Raw genomic sequence first — 18,330 nt, forward strand, 5'->3', positions numbered from 1 at the left:
AAGTTTATTTTAATTAATTGAAGAGAAGGAGCAGTGAGTTAATGATTATGTTATGTTATGTTATCATTCCCACAATTAACAGTGGGATTCGCTTCTTTCTATGCCCGCTGTCTTTCACTCTATTTGACCAGAAATTTTCGCCCTAATAAAGTGATCAAAAAATTAAATCCAACGCAATTGTGTGTGTTACTCCCTCCATCTCATATTACTTGATCACTTTCTTTTTTACACGTCCTTTAATAAATTAAAAATTAAAAATATATTTTACTACTTTATTCCTGACTCAAATATATACATTCTAATCAATATTAACTATTTTCAAGAACATTTAATACTAACGGCAAGATGAGAAAGATTTAATTAATTTTATCTTTATTTTGTGAATGAACAAGTAATTTGGGACACATATTTTTATCAATGTGGCCAAATAATATGGGACAGATGGATTAATACAGTAAGGGACCGTTTGGTCGTGGTAAAGTCATACAGATATGAGTAATGCAAATAGTTATTTACGGAGTGTTAATTATTTCATCTTTTACGTAAATTGACGCATAACTTATACTACATTTTTATGCGGGACAGATTAGTATGAATTAAGGAGAAATTAACTGTGGCATTGACTCTAGTAATTAACAACTGTACTGATTAACATGAATTGAGGAGAAATCAAAGCCAACAACATCAATTATTAAGGAACCAACTTTAACACATCTCAGGAAAAAATAGAAAATCAACAGTAATTTCTGACGTGGTCAATTTTACGAAAGAAAACAACGAAGCATAAAATCTTGAGTCAGGCTAGCAGGAACATTGTTGTAGTAGGTTGTAGCATCGAATTATGAGTTATGTATAAGTAGTTATTTTATACAGATTTGCTCATAACTTATAAACATAAAATTTTACTTAGTTATACGGGTTTTTGAATTACAAATCAAACATCATAATACTTTTTTACATGAATAGTTACCTCCTAACCAATTATCTTTCAGATATTACTTATGCAAAATTTAATAACAACCCTTAAGCCAACAATAACAATTATTACACACCCCAAGAAAAAATAGAAAAAAATGAACGATAGTTATAGAAAAGCATAATTTCTTGAGTCAGGCTTGCAGGAACACCGATGGTGTTGTTGTAGTAGGTTGCAACATTGAATTATGGGTCTGTAAGTTCCGAAAAGCCAGAATTGAAAAATCAACACCGTAATTTATGGTCCATTGTTCAGGTTTTGCTACTGCTGCACCTGTGATTCTCAACATTATTTGCTTTTGTTGATCAATCAAGTTTGAGGGTATGTAGGTATGGCCCCTCTCAAGCATCCATAAATAATGTTGGTAGACATTTGGATATAGGTTTAGTTAAAAAAAAAAAATGGTTTCGAAAGTTAAAATTATACTTGAATATGTTTTTTACACTTTTTTTTATGAATGTAACAAAATATCATAAAAAACTGATTTTACCAATTTATAATCAACCAATGTTTTTTTTTAAAAAAGGAACGAGATTCATGTCCAAACGGACCGTAAGTCAGAAATTGGTTATAGTTTACGTTAGGTTCACTCACAGTTAAGATGACAAAGCCCCACATTTATTGCTGCCATTTCCTGTCTCTTTCCTTTGGATTTCCCATGCAATAATTAATTAATGCTGCTTGGAGTAGTACGAGTATAGAGTATTTATAACTTGCTGTAACCAAACGCCTTGCTTGGTTTTCTTTGGTGTGTGATATGCCCTTTCAGTCGCACAATTTTATGGTCCAACTAAACAATGTAGACTACACCTGGCAAGGCAAAAATGATGGGACCAGTGCGTGTTAATTTTGGTTAGTTAAAAAGAGAAACTGATAGTAACTCATAACAGTATATATTAAAACAGATTATACAGTTCCATGTAAGGTCCGCATATATTCTAGTTTCATTTATGGAATTACATTAAAAATGTTATTGTTTATGCAATTCAACTTCAACCAGAAGAATTAAAAACACAAAAGTTATTTGCAGATAATCTTAGGTCAACAAGGATTGCGGATCGGCTGGCAGACCAAACAGGAGATTCTTTTTTGTATTTTGGGGCTTGCTTTGAATCAAAGTCCTCAAGAACTTGGATAATACGGTATTCACATTCATAAACAGCTAATAGTCCTCGGTCAAAACTAAGCCTCTCAAACCTGTCAATATATTTATTTTTGGCATTCGAACTATATATAGTTTGTTCAAATTAAACACCTGAACATATGATAAAGTGTTCTTATATATTAAACACTTTTAACTCAAATTTCGAAAAAGCTTTGTACTGTGTGGTGTTCTCAAGCGCTTGATCCGTTAGATAAGTTAACCCCATAAAACATGACATCTCCTTTAATTATACTCATCAAATATGTTCCAATTGAGACTGATGTGTATAATTACAGAAGGTGACATATTTTATTTGGTTAACTTATCTATGTAATGGACGCTTGAGAACATGCATGCCTGTAAACTTTTTTCATATTTTAACCTGAAATTATCTAATAGGAACACTTTATCATGTAATCAGGTACTCGATTGAAACAGATCATCGTTCGAATCTCTAATTAAATATATACCGACAAATTTAAAGGATCATCCATGTATTCCACCTAAAATAAAACTGAAACAAAGTTCTGTGGTGTAGAGGAAGGGAATGGGTAAAAAATGTAAGAAGATAAAAGTAGATATAGTTGGGCCGGGGGAGGTCTTTAAAAAAGTTCGATCCATGTTTACATTAAATAAACGAATGCTAAAAAGAAAAAAGAAAAAAAAAACTAAAAAAAATACCCTACTGATATAAGGACATTTGTCTAGCTAACCATACGATCAAGTGATATGTATTCTTATTTTAAATTTATTTAATGAAGTTATTTGACTGATATAAATATGGACTTACGTGAAAACCTTGGTTTCAAGAGTCTAGCCAATTTATTTGCGTATTTGACTTGTAGTTGTCTAAAAAAATAAATATTGAAGCTCCTGAGCAGAGGTTACGTAATTAATGGTGGAGCCAGGAGTTAGCTGGACAGCCTGGATTAAAGCGGGTCAAAAGGGAGACACATAATCGTGCATGAAAATGGACCCAAAATAGTCACATATTACAACAAATGTTTTGTTTATAAATGCATGCAGCTTACTTGGCAGTTGCACAATCTCTCATCTGTCAACCAACGGGTCCAGCACGTACAGTTCCAATTCAAAGAGGAATATAAGCAATAATGTTCTCCTTTTAGGACCCAAAGTTTTCGATTCTAAAAGAAATAGGAGAAGTAAATATAAGATGGTAACTCTGGTTTAATAAATTTTGGAGCTCGTAAACTTCATGTTCAAAACTCATAAACTATAAATTCTGCATCGGATCAGCTAAATTGTTATCTCTATCGATATTGACATAGGTTTGTAGTAATTTACACTCAGTCAAGTTATTTGATTAAACTCATCAACCTTCGTCATAATGAGGACTTATGGCAGTTGACGCCTTATGAATTGCTTCAAATTGAAGCCTTCAATAGTTGGCATAAATCCTTTTTTCTTGGATAAACCGAACCAATAATTAAAACACAATGTTCACTTCTCCTTTTGTTGTTTTCTTATTCCTCAACGAGAATTTGGTTGCATTTCAGCTTTACTTATTGGCCTAAAGTTGGTGAGATTTGCAGTTTTCTGAACTTGTATTCGACTTTATCTAAAACGTTAGTCATTTTCAGTTTCAGATATGCCAGATCAAGGTATGACAATAAGATAATCTTTAAATTAAAGCCACAAAATTGTGTCTACACTATGAGGTTGTTAGGATATGGGAATTTTTTGCGATGAGAAATATTGTCACCAATTAATTACTAAGTCTAAGCTGGCACGCTATCATGGAAAGACCATGCGTAAAAGAGACAACATAAAATTAAAGCAATTGCACAATTATTAACTTTGGCGTGCAAACTTAAAATATACTGATATATAGGATGTCATTCGAAATATTTTAGGTACTGCACAAACAGGAAAATCAAGTCAAAGGAACAAATTAAATCTGATCTATTTAAACCACAAACCCAATAGTGTGCCATAATTAGTTTGAAAATTTGTCTAACTGATGTGACTTCCGGACCTTGAAAACAAACGGAGAAAATGGCCAAATTAGTCCATTGTCTTTAGATCAATTTAAACTAAAGTCCAAAAATAATGGTAACCATTTGGGGGTTTTTCTCAAAAACAAACTCATGTTTAAGACCGAAGGATCAGAGATGGGAGAAAATGTTGGAAAAGCTGAGTACTGCATCCTTTCCATTTATTTGACGTTTTTCGCTTGTCTTGGTAATTTGATTAATCGTAAAATTAAATCAGATTAAAACATTAAATTGATTTAGTTTAAATTTAAAGTTAGATATTTAAAAGCTACGTGATAATTACTGGTAAGGCTATAATTAAGCTATTTCTTTTTACCTGCAAGGGTGACTCAGTTGGTTGAGCCCGAGACTTTCATAATGGAGGTCTCAGGCTTGAAACCCCCTGTCTACGAAAGCAGAGGATTTGTCTTCTGGATCGAGCTCGTCGCACGGGGCTTGCCTAGTGTGGGTTATCTCTCCTATATGGTTTGCAGGCTATCCAGAGGGGAGTTTATCTGTGCGCACCCGAAGAGTAGCGGCTACAGATTTCCTTGTCATACAACAACAACAACAACAACCCAGTGAAATCTCACAACGTGGGGTCTGGGGAGGGTAGAGTGTACGCAGACCTTACTCCTACCAAGGTAGGACGGCTGTTTCCGAAAGACCCTCGGCTCAATAAAAAGCATAAAAAGAGGTCAGATAAGGCTAAAAGATTCAAAGCGACATGAAAATGCAAATAACGAAAGCAACACAGATAAAATAGGATAATCAAAGCACCAGAAATAGCAGAAATAGCAGAAATCAGAGCACAAAAAATTATACTGCAATAATGCGACTACAAATAAATAACAAGCTATCACGATTTTGTTCTATAGTGGCTTACAGAAAAGTAAACTAATTGAAGTGTAGGAGCAGCCTCGCGGGTTCTCCTTTAAATCTAATATATATCTTGTTAATGGAACATTGCATTACATCATTTATGGATATCGGACACCGGGTAAAAAATAAAAAAAATATATTGAATCTTATACAACTATAGTTTGATGATTTTGTGAGTATAACCATGGCTGACAGTACAAAGTTCAAAATCTTTTCAACATATAAGTAGGCGTTTGGCCATGAAAACTAAATATTTTTCATTTTATTTGGTATTTTGGAGTTGGAGTTGGAGTTATGTTTGGTTATAGTTTTTGCAAAGAATATTTGATTGTTTGAATGTATTGAAAGTGAAAAAAAGTTTTTTTGGTATTTTTCAAATTCCAAACGCAAAACGTTCATTTTCACATAAAGTGACATTTTTCAGTAAAAAAGTAAAAAAAAAAAAAAATCATGGCCAAACGGCCCCTTAAACAATGTAATGCGCTCTTATGTCTACAGAAGTACTCAAGTACATCAAATACCTTTTCTCTACAAAATTTGAACAATCTTGACCGCCAAATCAAAAGTTGCTTTTCATCAAAATGAGAGTAGGTTGTGAAACCATTTCCATCCAGGCTTTTCCTCCTAATACGACCAATCACAGTATTCTTTCGAGCATCGAGTCTTTTTAAACTAGCACGGTCTAAGAACAAATAAATAAAGTTACTGAGTACCAGCATTCGACAAGAAAGTTGAAATTTTTTCCCTCCTGAATATGCAATGCCATTATTGCCATATATTAAAGCCCCAGCATCATGTTATGATTTATGTGCATCATGTCATATGTACTTGGTTGATTATTAGGTGCTCATTTTATATAGATAGATATGCATTGTTATGTGTAGGAGTGTTAAATGGGCGAGCTAGGCTTAAAAGAGGTAATTCGCACGATTGCCCCTATTTTGGGTGGTCTTTAATTTTTATCCTTCGCCACTTTAAGTAATAAAAAAGTGACCGAAAATACCCCTAAGATTCTAGGTTGGAATTTCAGTAGAGTAAAAAAAAATCACAAGGCAAGATTTCATAGCAAACTATGCTTATTCAGGCAAAAATTATGTCTTAAGGCACAATTTCAATGTAAAGTATGTCTTGTCCGGTATAGTTTTGAAAAAATTAAGTTATCCTACAGAACTATGCCACATGGCATAGTTTCTACGTAGTTACATAGAAATTATGTTGTCCGGCATAGTTTTGTAGCGGCATAGTTTTTGTTACACCTCGGAAATTTCGTATGTGTTGCGTTGCGGATAGGCTAATGCAAGCTTAAGGTGACTTATGAGATTAAGGGGGAAATATTAGATAGCTTAAGGTTCATACCATAAAATTTCGAAGTTATACGAATATGTGAAGTTTAGTATGTTGAAGGAAGTGAAATGTAAGCCGTGATCGGAAGGGTTTCCACTATAATTGATCTAATGATTAATTAGAAATATTGTGAGGGGCTGTTATAGGGCCTATTTTATAGTTAATGAAATGTTATATGAGTTTCAAGAAGGTTCCACGAGGATTGGAAGTCAAACGAGTCGACGAGAACGAAAACCAGAATTTTTCCAGTTATACGGCCATATGTACGGACCGTATAAATTATACGGCCCGTATAGTAGGCAGTATAAACCGGGTCGGGTGAGAATTTTCACGTTATAAGGATAGACGACCCTCACCTTATTTCATTTCCCTCATTTCATCTACACTCTCTAAAGCTCCAAAACCCTTCTCCTAACATATTACACCCAAACCCAAGAGCTTATAAAGATTAAATAGCAAGAAATCAAGTGTTCATGTGCTAGAAGATTTCCTAGGGTTGGTAGATTTCAAGAATACTTGAGCATTCTGGTTAGGGTTTTTGCACAAGTTAATAGCTGCTCCAAAGCTTGTTTCTATGGGATGAAAAGGTTAGTTTCCATGCTTATTTCATGTTAATGAGAATGTTTGGTTGTAGCAAACTTAAGTAGAAGGAGAAAGTAGAAAATGAAGCTTAAGTGTAGCTTTTATGGTGTTTATGAGTGGTAATCTATATTGAGTCATGATTCCTAGTGTGATATGGATATAGTCATGTTATAGAAGGTAATAATGGTGATGAAGAAGCGTTATATAAAAATGTGCTAAAATGGGTGTGAAGTTATTGGCATAGGTTGAACATAAGGATGAATATTGAAGGCTTAATGTAATGTGATTACTCGATTATGATATTGTGAGTGTATTATGGATGTTTGGGAGTTGTCGTGTGAAATGGTGGAAGTTGACGAAATAGGGGAAATGCTGCCTAATTTTCATTAGATCATGAGTTAATTTAGTTTGAATTTAAGAGTATCATTAAGTCTTAACCATGGTATGAATCCTTCTAAATGTAGATTATTCAAGCTTCGACGGTGATCGTTAAATAGTTAAGAAGACAAAGAGGTATGTAAGGCTAACCCTTCTTTCAATAAGGCATGGTTCCTTGGCTATATATGTATATCTTTTCATGAGTTCTATAATGTCCTCCAAATGATTCTATCTCTAAAGCTCATGACTCTCGATACTTTTACGATTCTACTACTTTCCTTATATGATGGTTGATCCTCTAAGGATAGACGTAACGAAACGACGATAGTACTGATGTTGACGATACTTATGGGCTCTTATGTATATGTGACTATGTATGTATGACTATTATGAAACACCGAGCTTATATGGCCGGGTATGATACTTATCGCGCGCACACCACTGCAGTTGGGTAAGAACAACACTGAGCCTTGGTAGGGCCAGGTATGTATAATCACCGAGCCTTGTCATGGCCGGGTATGTGAAACCACCGAACCTTCGTGGTCGGGTATGCTGTGAATATGAATACGAATATAGGTACGAATATGGATACAAATATAGATATATGTATATGTAGATATGTATGTATACGAGCACGCATTAGAAATGGAAGGTCCCTATTAAAGACAAGTAAGTAATTATGATGATGACTCTACTATCTCCCGATTCTCCCATCTTATGCTATTTCTCATGCTCCTATTATGATGTTGATTATTCTTTATATACTCAATACATTATTCGTAATTTCGTATTGACGTCCTTTTGTTTTTGGACGCTGCGTCATGCCCGCAGGTGGCCAGAGAGACAGGCTTGATCCATAGCTTTCTTATTCAGGGACTACATAGAGGAGCTCCATCTCATCCGGAGCTACAACTTTTGGTATTATTCTTTTGTGTACATACATGGGCACGACGGGGTCCTGTCCCGCCTATATGATGTCCCTACTTTTCTTAGAGGCTCGTAGATAGTTGTGTATGATTAGATGTCTTTAGCCTTGTCGGCTTACATTTTGTATATCATTTTGATAGCCTTGTCGGCTTGTGTATATGGATATGGGCATTGTTATTGATGACGATATAAATGCGTTGTTACCCAACGAGATTAGAACTATTGATGAATGTAAATTATGAGTAAGCCATGCGGCTCGCCTAGATGTAAATGTGGATGTACGATAAGAGGTGCCAGGTTGTGTTAGCACCGGGTGCCCGTCATGGCCCTCCGGTTGGGACGTGACCGTTTTGTAGAAATTAAGTTATACTGCAAAACTATGCATGAAAAATAACTATATATAAATTATGTCTTAAGGCATAACTTTTGCCCGAATAGACATAGTTTGCTATGAAATCTTACCTTATGATTTATTTTTTTTGCCTCTGTTGAGATTTGAACCCAAATCTTTGATTTATAGACCAGCGAATAAGGGTACTTTGGCCCACAAATTTTCTTTAAATGAGAAGTAGCGGCAAAAATTTAAGGCCACTGGTTTGAGGGGTAAAAATTAAAGATCAGTCCATATGAAGGGCAATCCACTCAATTTTTTGAATTTGGACGGATCAAAATGGGCAGAGCTGATATTTGAGCAGTTCAAAATAGGCTAAGATAATAAATAGGTCAGTCCTTGACCCGCCCAAAAATTTGCTTAGGCTAAAACGAGTTGTGCCTAAAACAAAGGGGTCATTCGCACAAATACCCTTATTTGGGGGTGGTCTTTAATTTTTGCCCCTCAAATTGTTGGTCTTTAATTGTTCCCCTTCGGCATTTTAAGTGATCAAAAATATGGCTGAGATTCTGGGTTCGAACCTCAGCAAAGTATAAAACAAAATATTCGCAAAGCAGAATTTCGCAGCAGATTAGGACTATTCAGGCAGAAGTTAGGCCTAACTTCTGTAGAATCCCGGCAGAGTAAAAATAATCCTGTCTTGCAAAATTTTGCAAGGCAGAATTTGCCTTAAGGCATAACTAAATTCTGTCTTATAAGGCGAATTTTCGCGAAGCCTTGCCTTGCCATTTTTTTTTACTGAGCGGGAATTCGAACCTCGTGATATTTTCTGCCACTTTTTTAAGCGAAGGGCAAAAATTAAAGACCATCAATTTGAGGGGCAAAACTTAAAGACCAACGCCTTTGAAGGGAATCCGCGCAAAAAAATGAAAACAATGTTTCTCTGGATTAATTTGGGTCATTTGCACGATTGCCCTTCAAAGGCATTGGTATTTAATTTTTGTCCCTCAAATTGTTGGTCGTTAAATTTTGCCCTTCGCCTAATACCTCGAGGTTTTGGGTTCGAACCTCGGCTCAGTAAAAAAAAAAATCACAAGGCAAATGTTTGTAGCAAAATTAGGCCTATTCAGGCAGAGGTTTGCGTTAAGACAAACTTTTACTCAAAATTAGAGGTTTGCCTTAAGACCTAACTTTTCTGGCTTGAATAGGCCTAACTTTTACTTAAATAAGCCTAATTTTGCTATAAACCTCTTCCTTGCGATTTTTTTTTTAATATTTGACTGAGCGGGGGTCGAACCCGGAACCATAGGTTTTTAAGCGAAGGGTAAAAATTAAAAAATTCAAATTTGAGGGGCAAAAATTAAAGTCCAGTGACTTTGAAGGGCATTCCGCACAAAAAAATGGATTAATTTGGGTTACATAACAACCCAATTTTTAGATGGGCTAAAATGGGTTTGGCTAAAATGGACTAATCTCATGAGAATATTCCAATAAATTATAAATTCGTTTATTGTTCAATTCTTGCAAAAAATATAGTGACTTATGAAAAAAATGATTTATTATTTATAATTTTAACCTAGGTTAAATAAATTGAATTTGTATTTCTAGCCTGTTTGGCCGAGCTTATGTTTCTCCGAAAGTACTTATTTTTTTCAAAAAGTGCTTATTATTTTTTTTTTTAAAAAGGGGGGTGTTTGGCCAAGCTTTTGGGAGAAAATAAGTACTTTTGGCCTTTGGGGAGTAACAGAAGTAAATTTCCAGAAGCTAAAAAAAAATAGCTTCTCCTAGAAGCACTTTTTTGAAAAGCACTTTTGAGAAAAATACACTTAAAATCACTTTTTAAAAGTTTGATCAAATGCTAATTGCTGCTCAAAAGTTTTTTTTAAATTAATTGGTCAAACACAAACTACTTCAGTACTACTTTTTATAGGGTGTTTGGCTAAGCTTATAAGCACTTTTCGGCTGATCTTCGCGTTTGGTAAAAATAAAAGTGCTTATAAGCTAAAGATAAGCCATAAGTCATAAGTTGGTCTCCCCCAACTTATTATTTTTGAGCTTATAAGCACTTTTAGTTTGACCAAGACTTTTACTATTCTATCCCTAATATTATTTCGTAATCCTTGAAATACATTTACTCTAAAACCCAACAACTCTCCTCACCCCACGTCTTTAAAACCCACGTCACTTCCTCACCCCACGTCTTTAAAACCCAACAACTCTCCTCTACCAACATTAAAAACATACGAGAATTACAGAAATGCAAACATCGAAAATCCAGAAAATCAAGGAGATAATATCCTTGGATGACTGCTGGTGAGTTGATTGCTCAAGATATTCATAATAGTTGAATGGCTGCTCGTGATTTGATTGCTCACGATATTCATAATAGTTGAATGGTTTGATTTAAGTAGAAACAAACAGAATTTCATTAAGTGTATACGTGTTTCTTCTATTCAAATATTGTGTACTATTTGAGCTTGTTATACTAACTAACTTTAGTATAATTGTTAACTATTTTTTTATAGCTTATGATTGTAATTTAACTTACCATAAAATAATTTATATTCTTAAGAAAAGATTTTATCTAATTAATTTTGTATTAAAAATAAAACTAAGCATAAATTATTTCAAAAACTTATAAAAGTAACGTTCTTATAAGTGTAAACGATTTTAAGGGTATTTAAGTCATTGTAACAAAAAAATGCTTATCAGCACTTTTTTTGTAAAATATTTAATCAGCTTATTATCAGTTTCAGTACTTTTATCCAAACGCGTAACCGTTTATTTATCAAATTAACTTTAACGCTTAAAATACTTATCAACACTTAATGCTTATCAGTTCCTTTAAATCAACTACGCTAAATAAGCTCTTAAAAAATATTTTTTAAAATAAATTTATTTTAGAAGCCTAGACAAACACATTATTCTTGTATCAAACCAAGAAATTTTATTATAGAGTAGAGTTTGTGGGATTCTCTGAATTCAAAGTGGGGTCACGTGAACTCAATACGACTCATTTTTAAAATAAGGAAAAAGCTAGTTGGAGTAGTTGGCGGGTTGACGGGGGCGTGTACACGTACATTTATTTTATCATTTATTTTATCATTTATTAATCGAGAGAGAGAGAAAGAAAGGGGGAAAAAGTAGAGAGGAGAGAAAATGGCTACCCTTACAATTCCTCCAGTTTTATCTTCCCCTCGTGATGACGCCATGCACCTTTACAAAGCTTTCAAAGGTATTATTCCTCACCATTATCTTTCTATTTAAGTCTATGTGATCATTTCCATTAACTTCATAACTTCTCTCCTTTTTTATTTGTAGGTTCTGCTTCATTTTTATTTGTCTTTTGTACTGTAATTCATCCTGCTTTGTGGGTTCCCTTTTTGTTTTTGCCCTAAAATTTTGAATTTTTGTTGAGGATGAATTTCTACTTCACTGAATTAAGCTTCAAGCATGACAAAAAGAAAAATCAGAAAGGGCCTAATTACTTGCTTTTTATCATTTTAAAAAAGAATAAGATGTTTATGAAGAGAGAAAGGAAGTTGTTGTGCCAGGGGAGAAAGCACATGTGTAGTTCTGGCATGTATTTGTATTTGATTTAGTGTTGTTTACTTAAAAATAGAATAGAATTTAACATTACTCCTTGAATATTTTAAAAATAAAAACTTGTAAAATAATTATATCCTTTTTTTTAACAAGTGATGGATAGGAGAAGTGTAGATTTGCATGAGTTTGTCTCCAATTTTCTGTGTAGATTTGCCTGTATGCTTTCTAGAATTATTGCACCCCAAGGGTGTGGCCTAGTGGTCAACGAAGTGGATTGAGAACCATGAGGTCTCAGGCTCAATTATCAAAAGAGACAAAAACACTAGGTGATTTTTTTCCATTTGTTCTAGCCTTGGTGGATAGTTACTTGGTACCTGTTGCTGGTGGGAGCTGACAGGTATTCGGTGGAATTAGTCGAGGTGCGTGCAAGCTGGCCCGGACAATAATGGTATCAGAAAAAAAAAAAGAAAAAGAAAAATAATTATTAGAAGTAGCGTAGCTAAACAAAGAGGAAATGCATAGGATGATGGAGTTCACGAAATTCAGCACATCATAATTTTGATAGTGCAAATTTCATTCGTGGCAGAATGTTTATGACTTGGCGTTGGTGCAATTATCTGGAATCACTACCAGGGCTTCTGAATATATCCCATTCCCTCCACCCCTTGGTGTAAAGCTAACCAATCTCCTAATGAAAGAAGTTATTCCTATTTCAAGGCCTCAATGAAATTTAACAGGTAAAGCATGGTGTCTCCCATGACATTAAGGTAGCTTAGCCTTGAGATAATGATTAATCTTCACAGTTTATTTCTCCTTTCACGCGAGCTCTGTAGTTCTGTTTCACATCAATTACTTTGAACCAATCAAAATATCAGACAGGGCACAAAAGATGATACATTTTGCTTCTAGAACTCCTAGCAAGCTATGGCTTACAGGATAGTATACTCCTTTGAACTTTAAGTGCTATCAGGTTAACAAATAAATGTCATCATCCCATTTCGGTTTAATTTCTGGGTTAGAGTGTATGTACTCCAAAGTGGAAAATAAACGCATAATCAAGTTATTTCTGACGTAATTTCTTATGAATGCATACAATACTTGAAAATCAGAAGGTGACTTCAAAAGCGGAATTAAGTTATAGTGTGTTGCTATTCAGCTTGCCTTCTATTGAATTACTTGGTTCGTGTTGTGCAGGATTTGGATGTGATAAACCAGCAGTCATTAACATCCTTGCCCATCGTGATGCAACTCAGCGGGCTCTTATTCAACAGGAATACAGAGCTATGTATTCTGAAGAGCTAACCAAACGCTTGGCCAAAGAGCTTAGTGGTAACCTCGAGGTATTGATGGAGAATAGAAATTCTGGAATATCTTTGATAACTCTTAACTTACTACTTTATTAAACAAGAATTTTAGAGGCCTAAAGCTTATTGCATTCAGAGAGAAGATTTAAAAAGTTAGGGCATTAGCAACATCAATGACAATAGACAAATGAAACTGAATGTGGCAAAATTTGTGATTCCTCCTTTAGTCTTTTCTCTTTCAAGCTGTCCGTTTCTTCATCTTCTTTATCATTTTGAATGGTTCCAGAAAGCAGTCTTGCTTTGGATGTATGATCCAGCAGGAAGGGATGCTATACTAGTAAGGAAGGCCTTGAGTGCTGAGGCCATTGATCTCAGAGCTGCCACTGAAGTGATATGTTCTCGGACTCCTTCTCAAATAGTACATGTCAAACAACTTTACCATTCCATGAATGGTACCTACCTTGAGCATGATATTGAGCTTCACGCATCTGGTGATCACAAAAAGGTAGTCACCCTCTCCATCTTGTACAAACTAAAACCTTTTTTTCACTTGAGTCATTTATTCCCTTTTAAATGATGATTACAAGTACATGAAAGAAGAGAACATAAGGCAATTCTGGATCACCTAAAAGACGATAACCTTGTGTAAAAAGTAAATAAATGAGTAATAGTAGTAGTTTGTGGAACTTTATTTGTCCAGTTATAGTCTTTAGGAAAGATGAGGGGAAAATGAGGAACTCTCAAGTGACTTTTGTACTTATACCATTTACCCTTTGTGCTGGGGCACCGGGCACCTATGCCTCCGTTGAATAGAACTGACCTGAATCTAGTATGGTTTCTGATTTCAATATATTAGTTACTTTTTTGGAGTTTTACTTGCTTATACAAATGGGAGTTTACCTTGTACGATCTCTAAAACTCAAACAGATAATTGCGCGTACTGCTTAGGTCTTATGAAGGAAGATACTGATGTATTATTTTCTCTTAATCACTACAGTTGCTTCTAGCATATGTAAGTGCAATGCGCTATGAAGGCCCAGAAGTTGACAGAGCTACGGTGGATTATGATGCCAAAGCTCTTTACAAAGCTGGGGAGAAGAAACTGGGAACTGATGAGAAGACTTTTATACAAATTTTCTCTGAAAGAAGCAGGGCACACTTGGCTGCTGTTAGTGCTGCTTATCACAGCATGTACAGCAGGTCGTTAAAAAAGGTAAGCTGACTTCATTTAGAAAACCTATTCAGATTTTAAATTTAGTTAACCAATGGATTGCAACTGTTACAGGCTGTAAAAAGTGAAACCTCTGGGCTCTTTGAGTTTGCCCTCTTGACTATTTTGCAGTGTGCTGAGAATCCAGCAAAATACTTTGCAAAGGTACAGGTTACATTTGTTTAATTCTTATGAAGTCATAAACACAATTACCATTCTGCCTATAGTATGGATATTCTTGAACTTATGCTTCTGACTAGCTCTTTCTTTTTCCTCAAATGATATTATCTCCTTTTTCATTTTTTTTAAAGGTGGGGGTTGGGTTTGCTGTTGGGAATTTTGGATGTCGTTTACTTCTGTTATTTTTCTTTATCTTCCTTTACATGGACATGACCAAAAAGATGGTGTATCTTCTGACTTTTGTAAGTTTATCTATAAAAAAAGGAAAATGAAGGTTTTTTTCTGTTTTGAAACTGGTAACTGAGGAAATGAAGGAATTAACTATCCCAAGTTAAATTTGTAACTAAGGTTGTGTTTGGTATGAAGGAAAAGAAAAAAATTGCAGATTTTATTTTTCCAATTTTCTCATGTTTGGTTGCGCATATTTGAGAAAACTTTTTGCTAAGGAACACATTTTCCTCTAATTAGTGGAAAATGACTTCCTTAAGGATCCAAGGGAAGTCATTTTCCGGTTAAAAAAGGAGGCGCTAGACACACGGATTTATGGTGCGCTCTTTGTTTCTTATTTCTGTGTTGGTTTTACAATGAATTCCTTGTTTTGCTTCTTTTATTTATTTATTTTCTTGGTTGAATTTTTTTGCTTCTTTTCAAGAACACGTGGAAGGGCTCGCTTACTCTTTTTTCACATGAAAAATCACAAAGAAATAAAACTACATTGTCCATATCATCTGTTTGTAATATTATTGGTATATTTAATTAATGTAATTCTACTTTCTCAAACCCTTTTTAATATTAAAACTATATTTTCCATTCCAAATATTTACTTTTTACTTCACAATTCAGAATTTCTTTATATTCATAGCAGTATGGGTCACTCTGTTACCAGAATTTTTTTTCTACTGATCAATCAAGCACTAAATAAGATTTTCCATTCATCAACCAAAAACTGGAAAATAAATAAGAAAAAGCTTATTTTCTAGAAAACAATTTCCCCCATACTAAACACACCCTATATCTAATCAATCAATAGTATTATTTTTCACTGGGTATGTTGTTGTTGTTCTACTTTTATTTTGTCAATTTTTTAAGCTTATGTTTCATATTAGTAAAAGTACTGGTCAAACTTGACCACTAAAGACTAAAATCATAGGACACTTTAATTGGTTGAAAGAGTAATACTTTCAATTCTTCTCTTTGAAAGTGCCAAGTAGAAGTAAATAGTCAAATCAGGAGGAATTGAGTAGATATTATAAGCATAACACTTGACACCTGTCAAGAGACAAATATCATGATAGTTACCTTTTGGAGATGGCATGGTCATTTCATTTCCTGATGTTATACTTAATATTTGATCCTCTTCCTCCTACTGGATTTCTTCGTCTCCTTGCTTTTGGTTATATGTGTACCAATCAAGAAAAAAAGTGGCTAAGCTGTATTTTGGTGTAGATTTATATTGCCCAAAAGGTTTGTTGGAGATCACTATCCTCCAAAAAATATTCTTTTCCTTCAAGTAGACTAATTTTATCTTGTGTGTAATGTAGATGCATTGCCTCTATACCTCACTGTGATATTTGTTCTCCTTCATGTGGAAAGTTTCATACTGCTCTTTCTACAGTGGAATATTTCTCATTCATTTTGGCTCTATATCTCAACTTGATGTTGAAAGGGATTCTAAAGATTTTTATGTTTGTACTATAGCATCCTTCATTTGGGGGCTTCAGAATATCTTAAGTAGTTTGCTATAATCTCTGTTCAGTCATTGTTGTCTTGAATTTAGTAAGCCATTCTTTTATGCTTATTCGTACGTGAATAAAATGTGCACTGCCTGCACCTTACATATGTTTAATGGATGCAGGAGTTGCACAAGGCAATGAAGGGCTTGGGGACGGATGATAAGACTCTCATCAGGATAGTAGTCACGCGAACTGAGATCGATATGCAGTATATAAAAGTAGAGTACCAGAAAAAGCATAGGAAATCTCTTAATGATGCTGTTCATTCCGAGACTTCTGGTGATTATCGTACCTTTCTTCTATCTCTTCTTGGGCCTGGTCACTAATGAAGACTCGAGACCATATAGCTGGTGTTTTAAGTATGTCGTCAGTGTTGAAACCCATGTGTGTAAAGCAAGAAATTTCTGTTGCATGTTAGGAGCCATAAACAACTCTGCAGTTACTCTATTAATGTCTGCTTAATTTCTGAGTTTGGCTGTCTTTAAACGGTGTCTATACATTGGTAGTTGTTGTAAAGGTGCCTTCAGATGTTCACTTAAGAATCACCTTTGACTTTGGAGGTATTGTTGTGAGTTGGGACAAATGTTATTCCAGCTGGGGAAGAAAAGTATCACATTTGGCTCTTCTTCTTTTTCTTGGGGTTAAGAGCACCTTTGAACTCTAAGGGCTCGTTTGGTTGGAAACAACTTATCCAGGGATAACTAATTCCGAGTTTTTTTTCCAACCAAACGTGGGATGAGGTGGTACTAATTTTTATCCCAGGATTATTTTTCTCTATCCATCATACCAAACGAGCCCTAAGTTGTTGATAAATTTTGATTTTGATCCTTGCTACATTTCATTACAAAACACGTTTCTACATTCGAAAATAATGTTACTTTAGATTCACTTTTTGCCCTTAATGATAAGTTTATTTGGCTACACAAATGTCACTAACATGTTTAAGATCATAATTTTTTAAAAAAGGCAAATTTCATGCCTAATAATCACATAAGTTGAAACAAAGATTAATAATTTTCTTTTTAGAGAAATGATCAAGTATATTAATTTTTTGGGGGTGAAGCTTTTCTAACTTGTAATTCTTTGATTCCTTCTTTTGGCATGGACAACGAATTTGAGTCCAACACAGTGGTGTTCACTTTTGTCAATATAATTTTTGCATTTTGTAAAGAAAGCTATACATATAACTCATTTTGGAAATAAGATACTAACATAAATTATTTAAGATGGAAAAAAAAAGGTTGCACAGACTCCTTAAGCTCCAGTTTGGCCATAGATTTTGGGAGCATATTTGAAGATTTGTTTTGAAATCTTTATTTGGTCATAAGATTTTGAAAACAAATCTTCAAATCCCAAATTATGTCTTAAACCTATTTTTGGCCAAGATTTATGTTTTGGCCTTTTCAAAACTTTTAAAAATTATCTCAAACTTTTGTATTTTATAAAAAAGCCCCATCTATTTATGACTCAACTAATTTTCTTTATCATATTTCTCCACTAAAGCCGTATCAATCATATTTCTACCATTAAAGCAGTCTCTTCTATAAAGCGAACGAGTTAAGCTGTGCCCAAATAGTAGAAGAAGAAATCCTATGGAAAATTGCTCGGTCAACTGTAGAAATCCGTTGCAAAGATAAATATGGATCTTTGTATTGTAATTTGAATTGTAGTAGCTAATAAGTGTTATTAGCAGTTGTTCTTAAAATATAATGTTCTGCATAATTTAGGATGATCAACTTTGTATGATTGAGTATTCTTGATAGTTTTTAGAACTTATGAGTATAAGTAATGCTTCATGT

The 18,330-nt window shown here is 34.2% G+C and overlaps 1 protein-coding gene across 1 annotated transcript; it reads left to right on the forward strand.

Moving 5' to 3' along the window:
- The first annotated feature begins 11,635 nt into the window (after nt 1–11,635).
- On the forward strand, nt 11,636–17,090 carry LOC132627852 (annexin D5). Its single transcript, XM_060343446.1, has 6 exons — nt 11,636–11,793; nt 13,299–13,444; nt 13,695–13,913; nt 14,406–14,621; nt 14,694–14,783; nt 16,654–17,090. The coding sequence occupies exons 1-6, from the start codon at nt 11,718–11,720 to the stop codon at nt 16,855–16,857; spliced, it is 951 nt and encodes a 316-aa protein (XP_060199429.1). The 5' UTR covers nt 11,636–11,717; the 3' UTR covers nt 16,858–17,090.
- The last annotated feature ends 1,240 nt before the right edge of the window (nt 17,091–18,330 follow it).

This window comes from Lycium barbarum, chromosome 2, assembly GCF_019175385.1.
Source record: "Lycium barbarum isolate Lr01 chromosome 2, ASM1917538v2, whole genome shotgun sequence".
Classification (NCBI taxonomy): domain Eukaryota; kingdom Viridiplantae; phylum Streptophyta; class Magnoliopsida; order Solanales; family Solanaceae; genus Lycium; species Lycium barbarum.

Excerpts from the sequence above, each read along its gene's own strand:
- LOC132627852 (XM_060343446.1), top strand. The coding sequence starts at position 11,718 with ATGGCTACCCTTACAATTCCTCCAGTTTTATCTTCCCCTCGTGATGAC. Across the intron at positions 14,622-14,693 it reads ACAGCAGGTCGTTAAAAAAG|GCTGTAAAAAGTGAAACCTC; the intron begins GTAAGCTGACTT and ends CAACTGTTACAG. Across the intron at positions 14,784-16,653 it reads CAGCAAAATACTTTGCAAAG|GAGTTGCACAAGGCAATGAA; the intron begins GTACAGGTTACA and ends TAATGGATGCAG.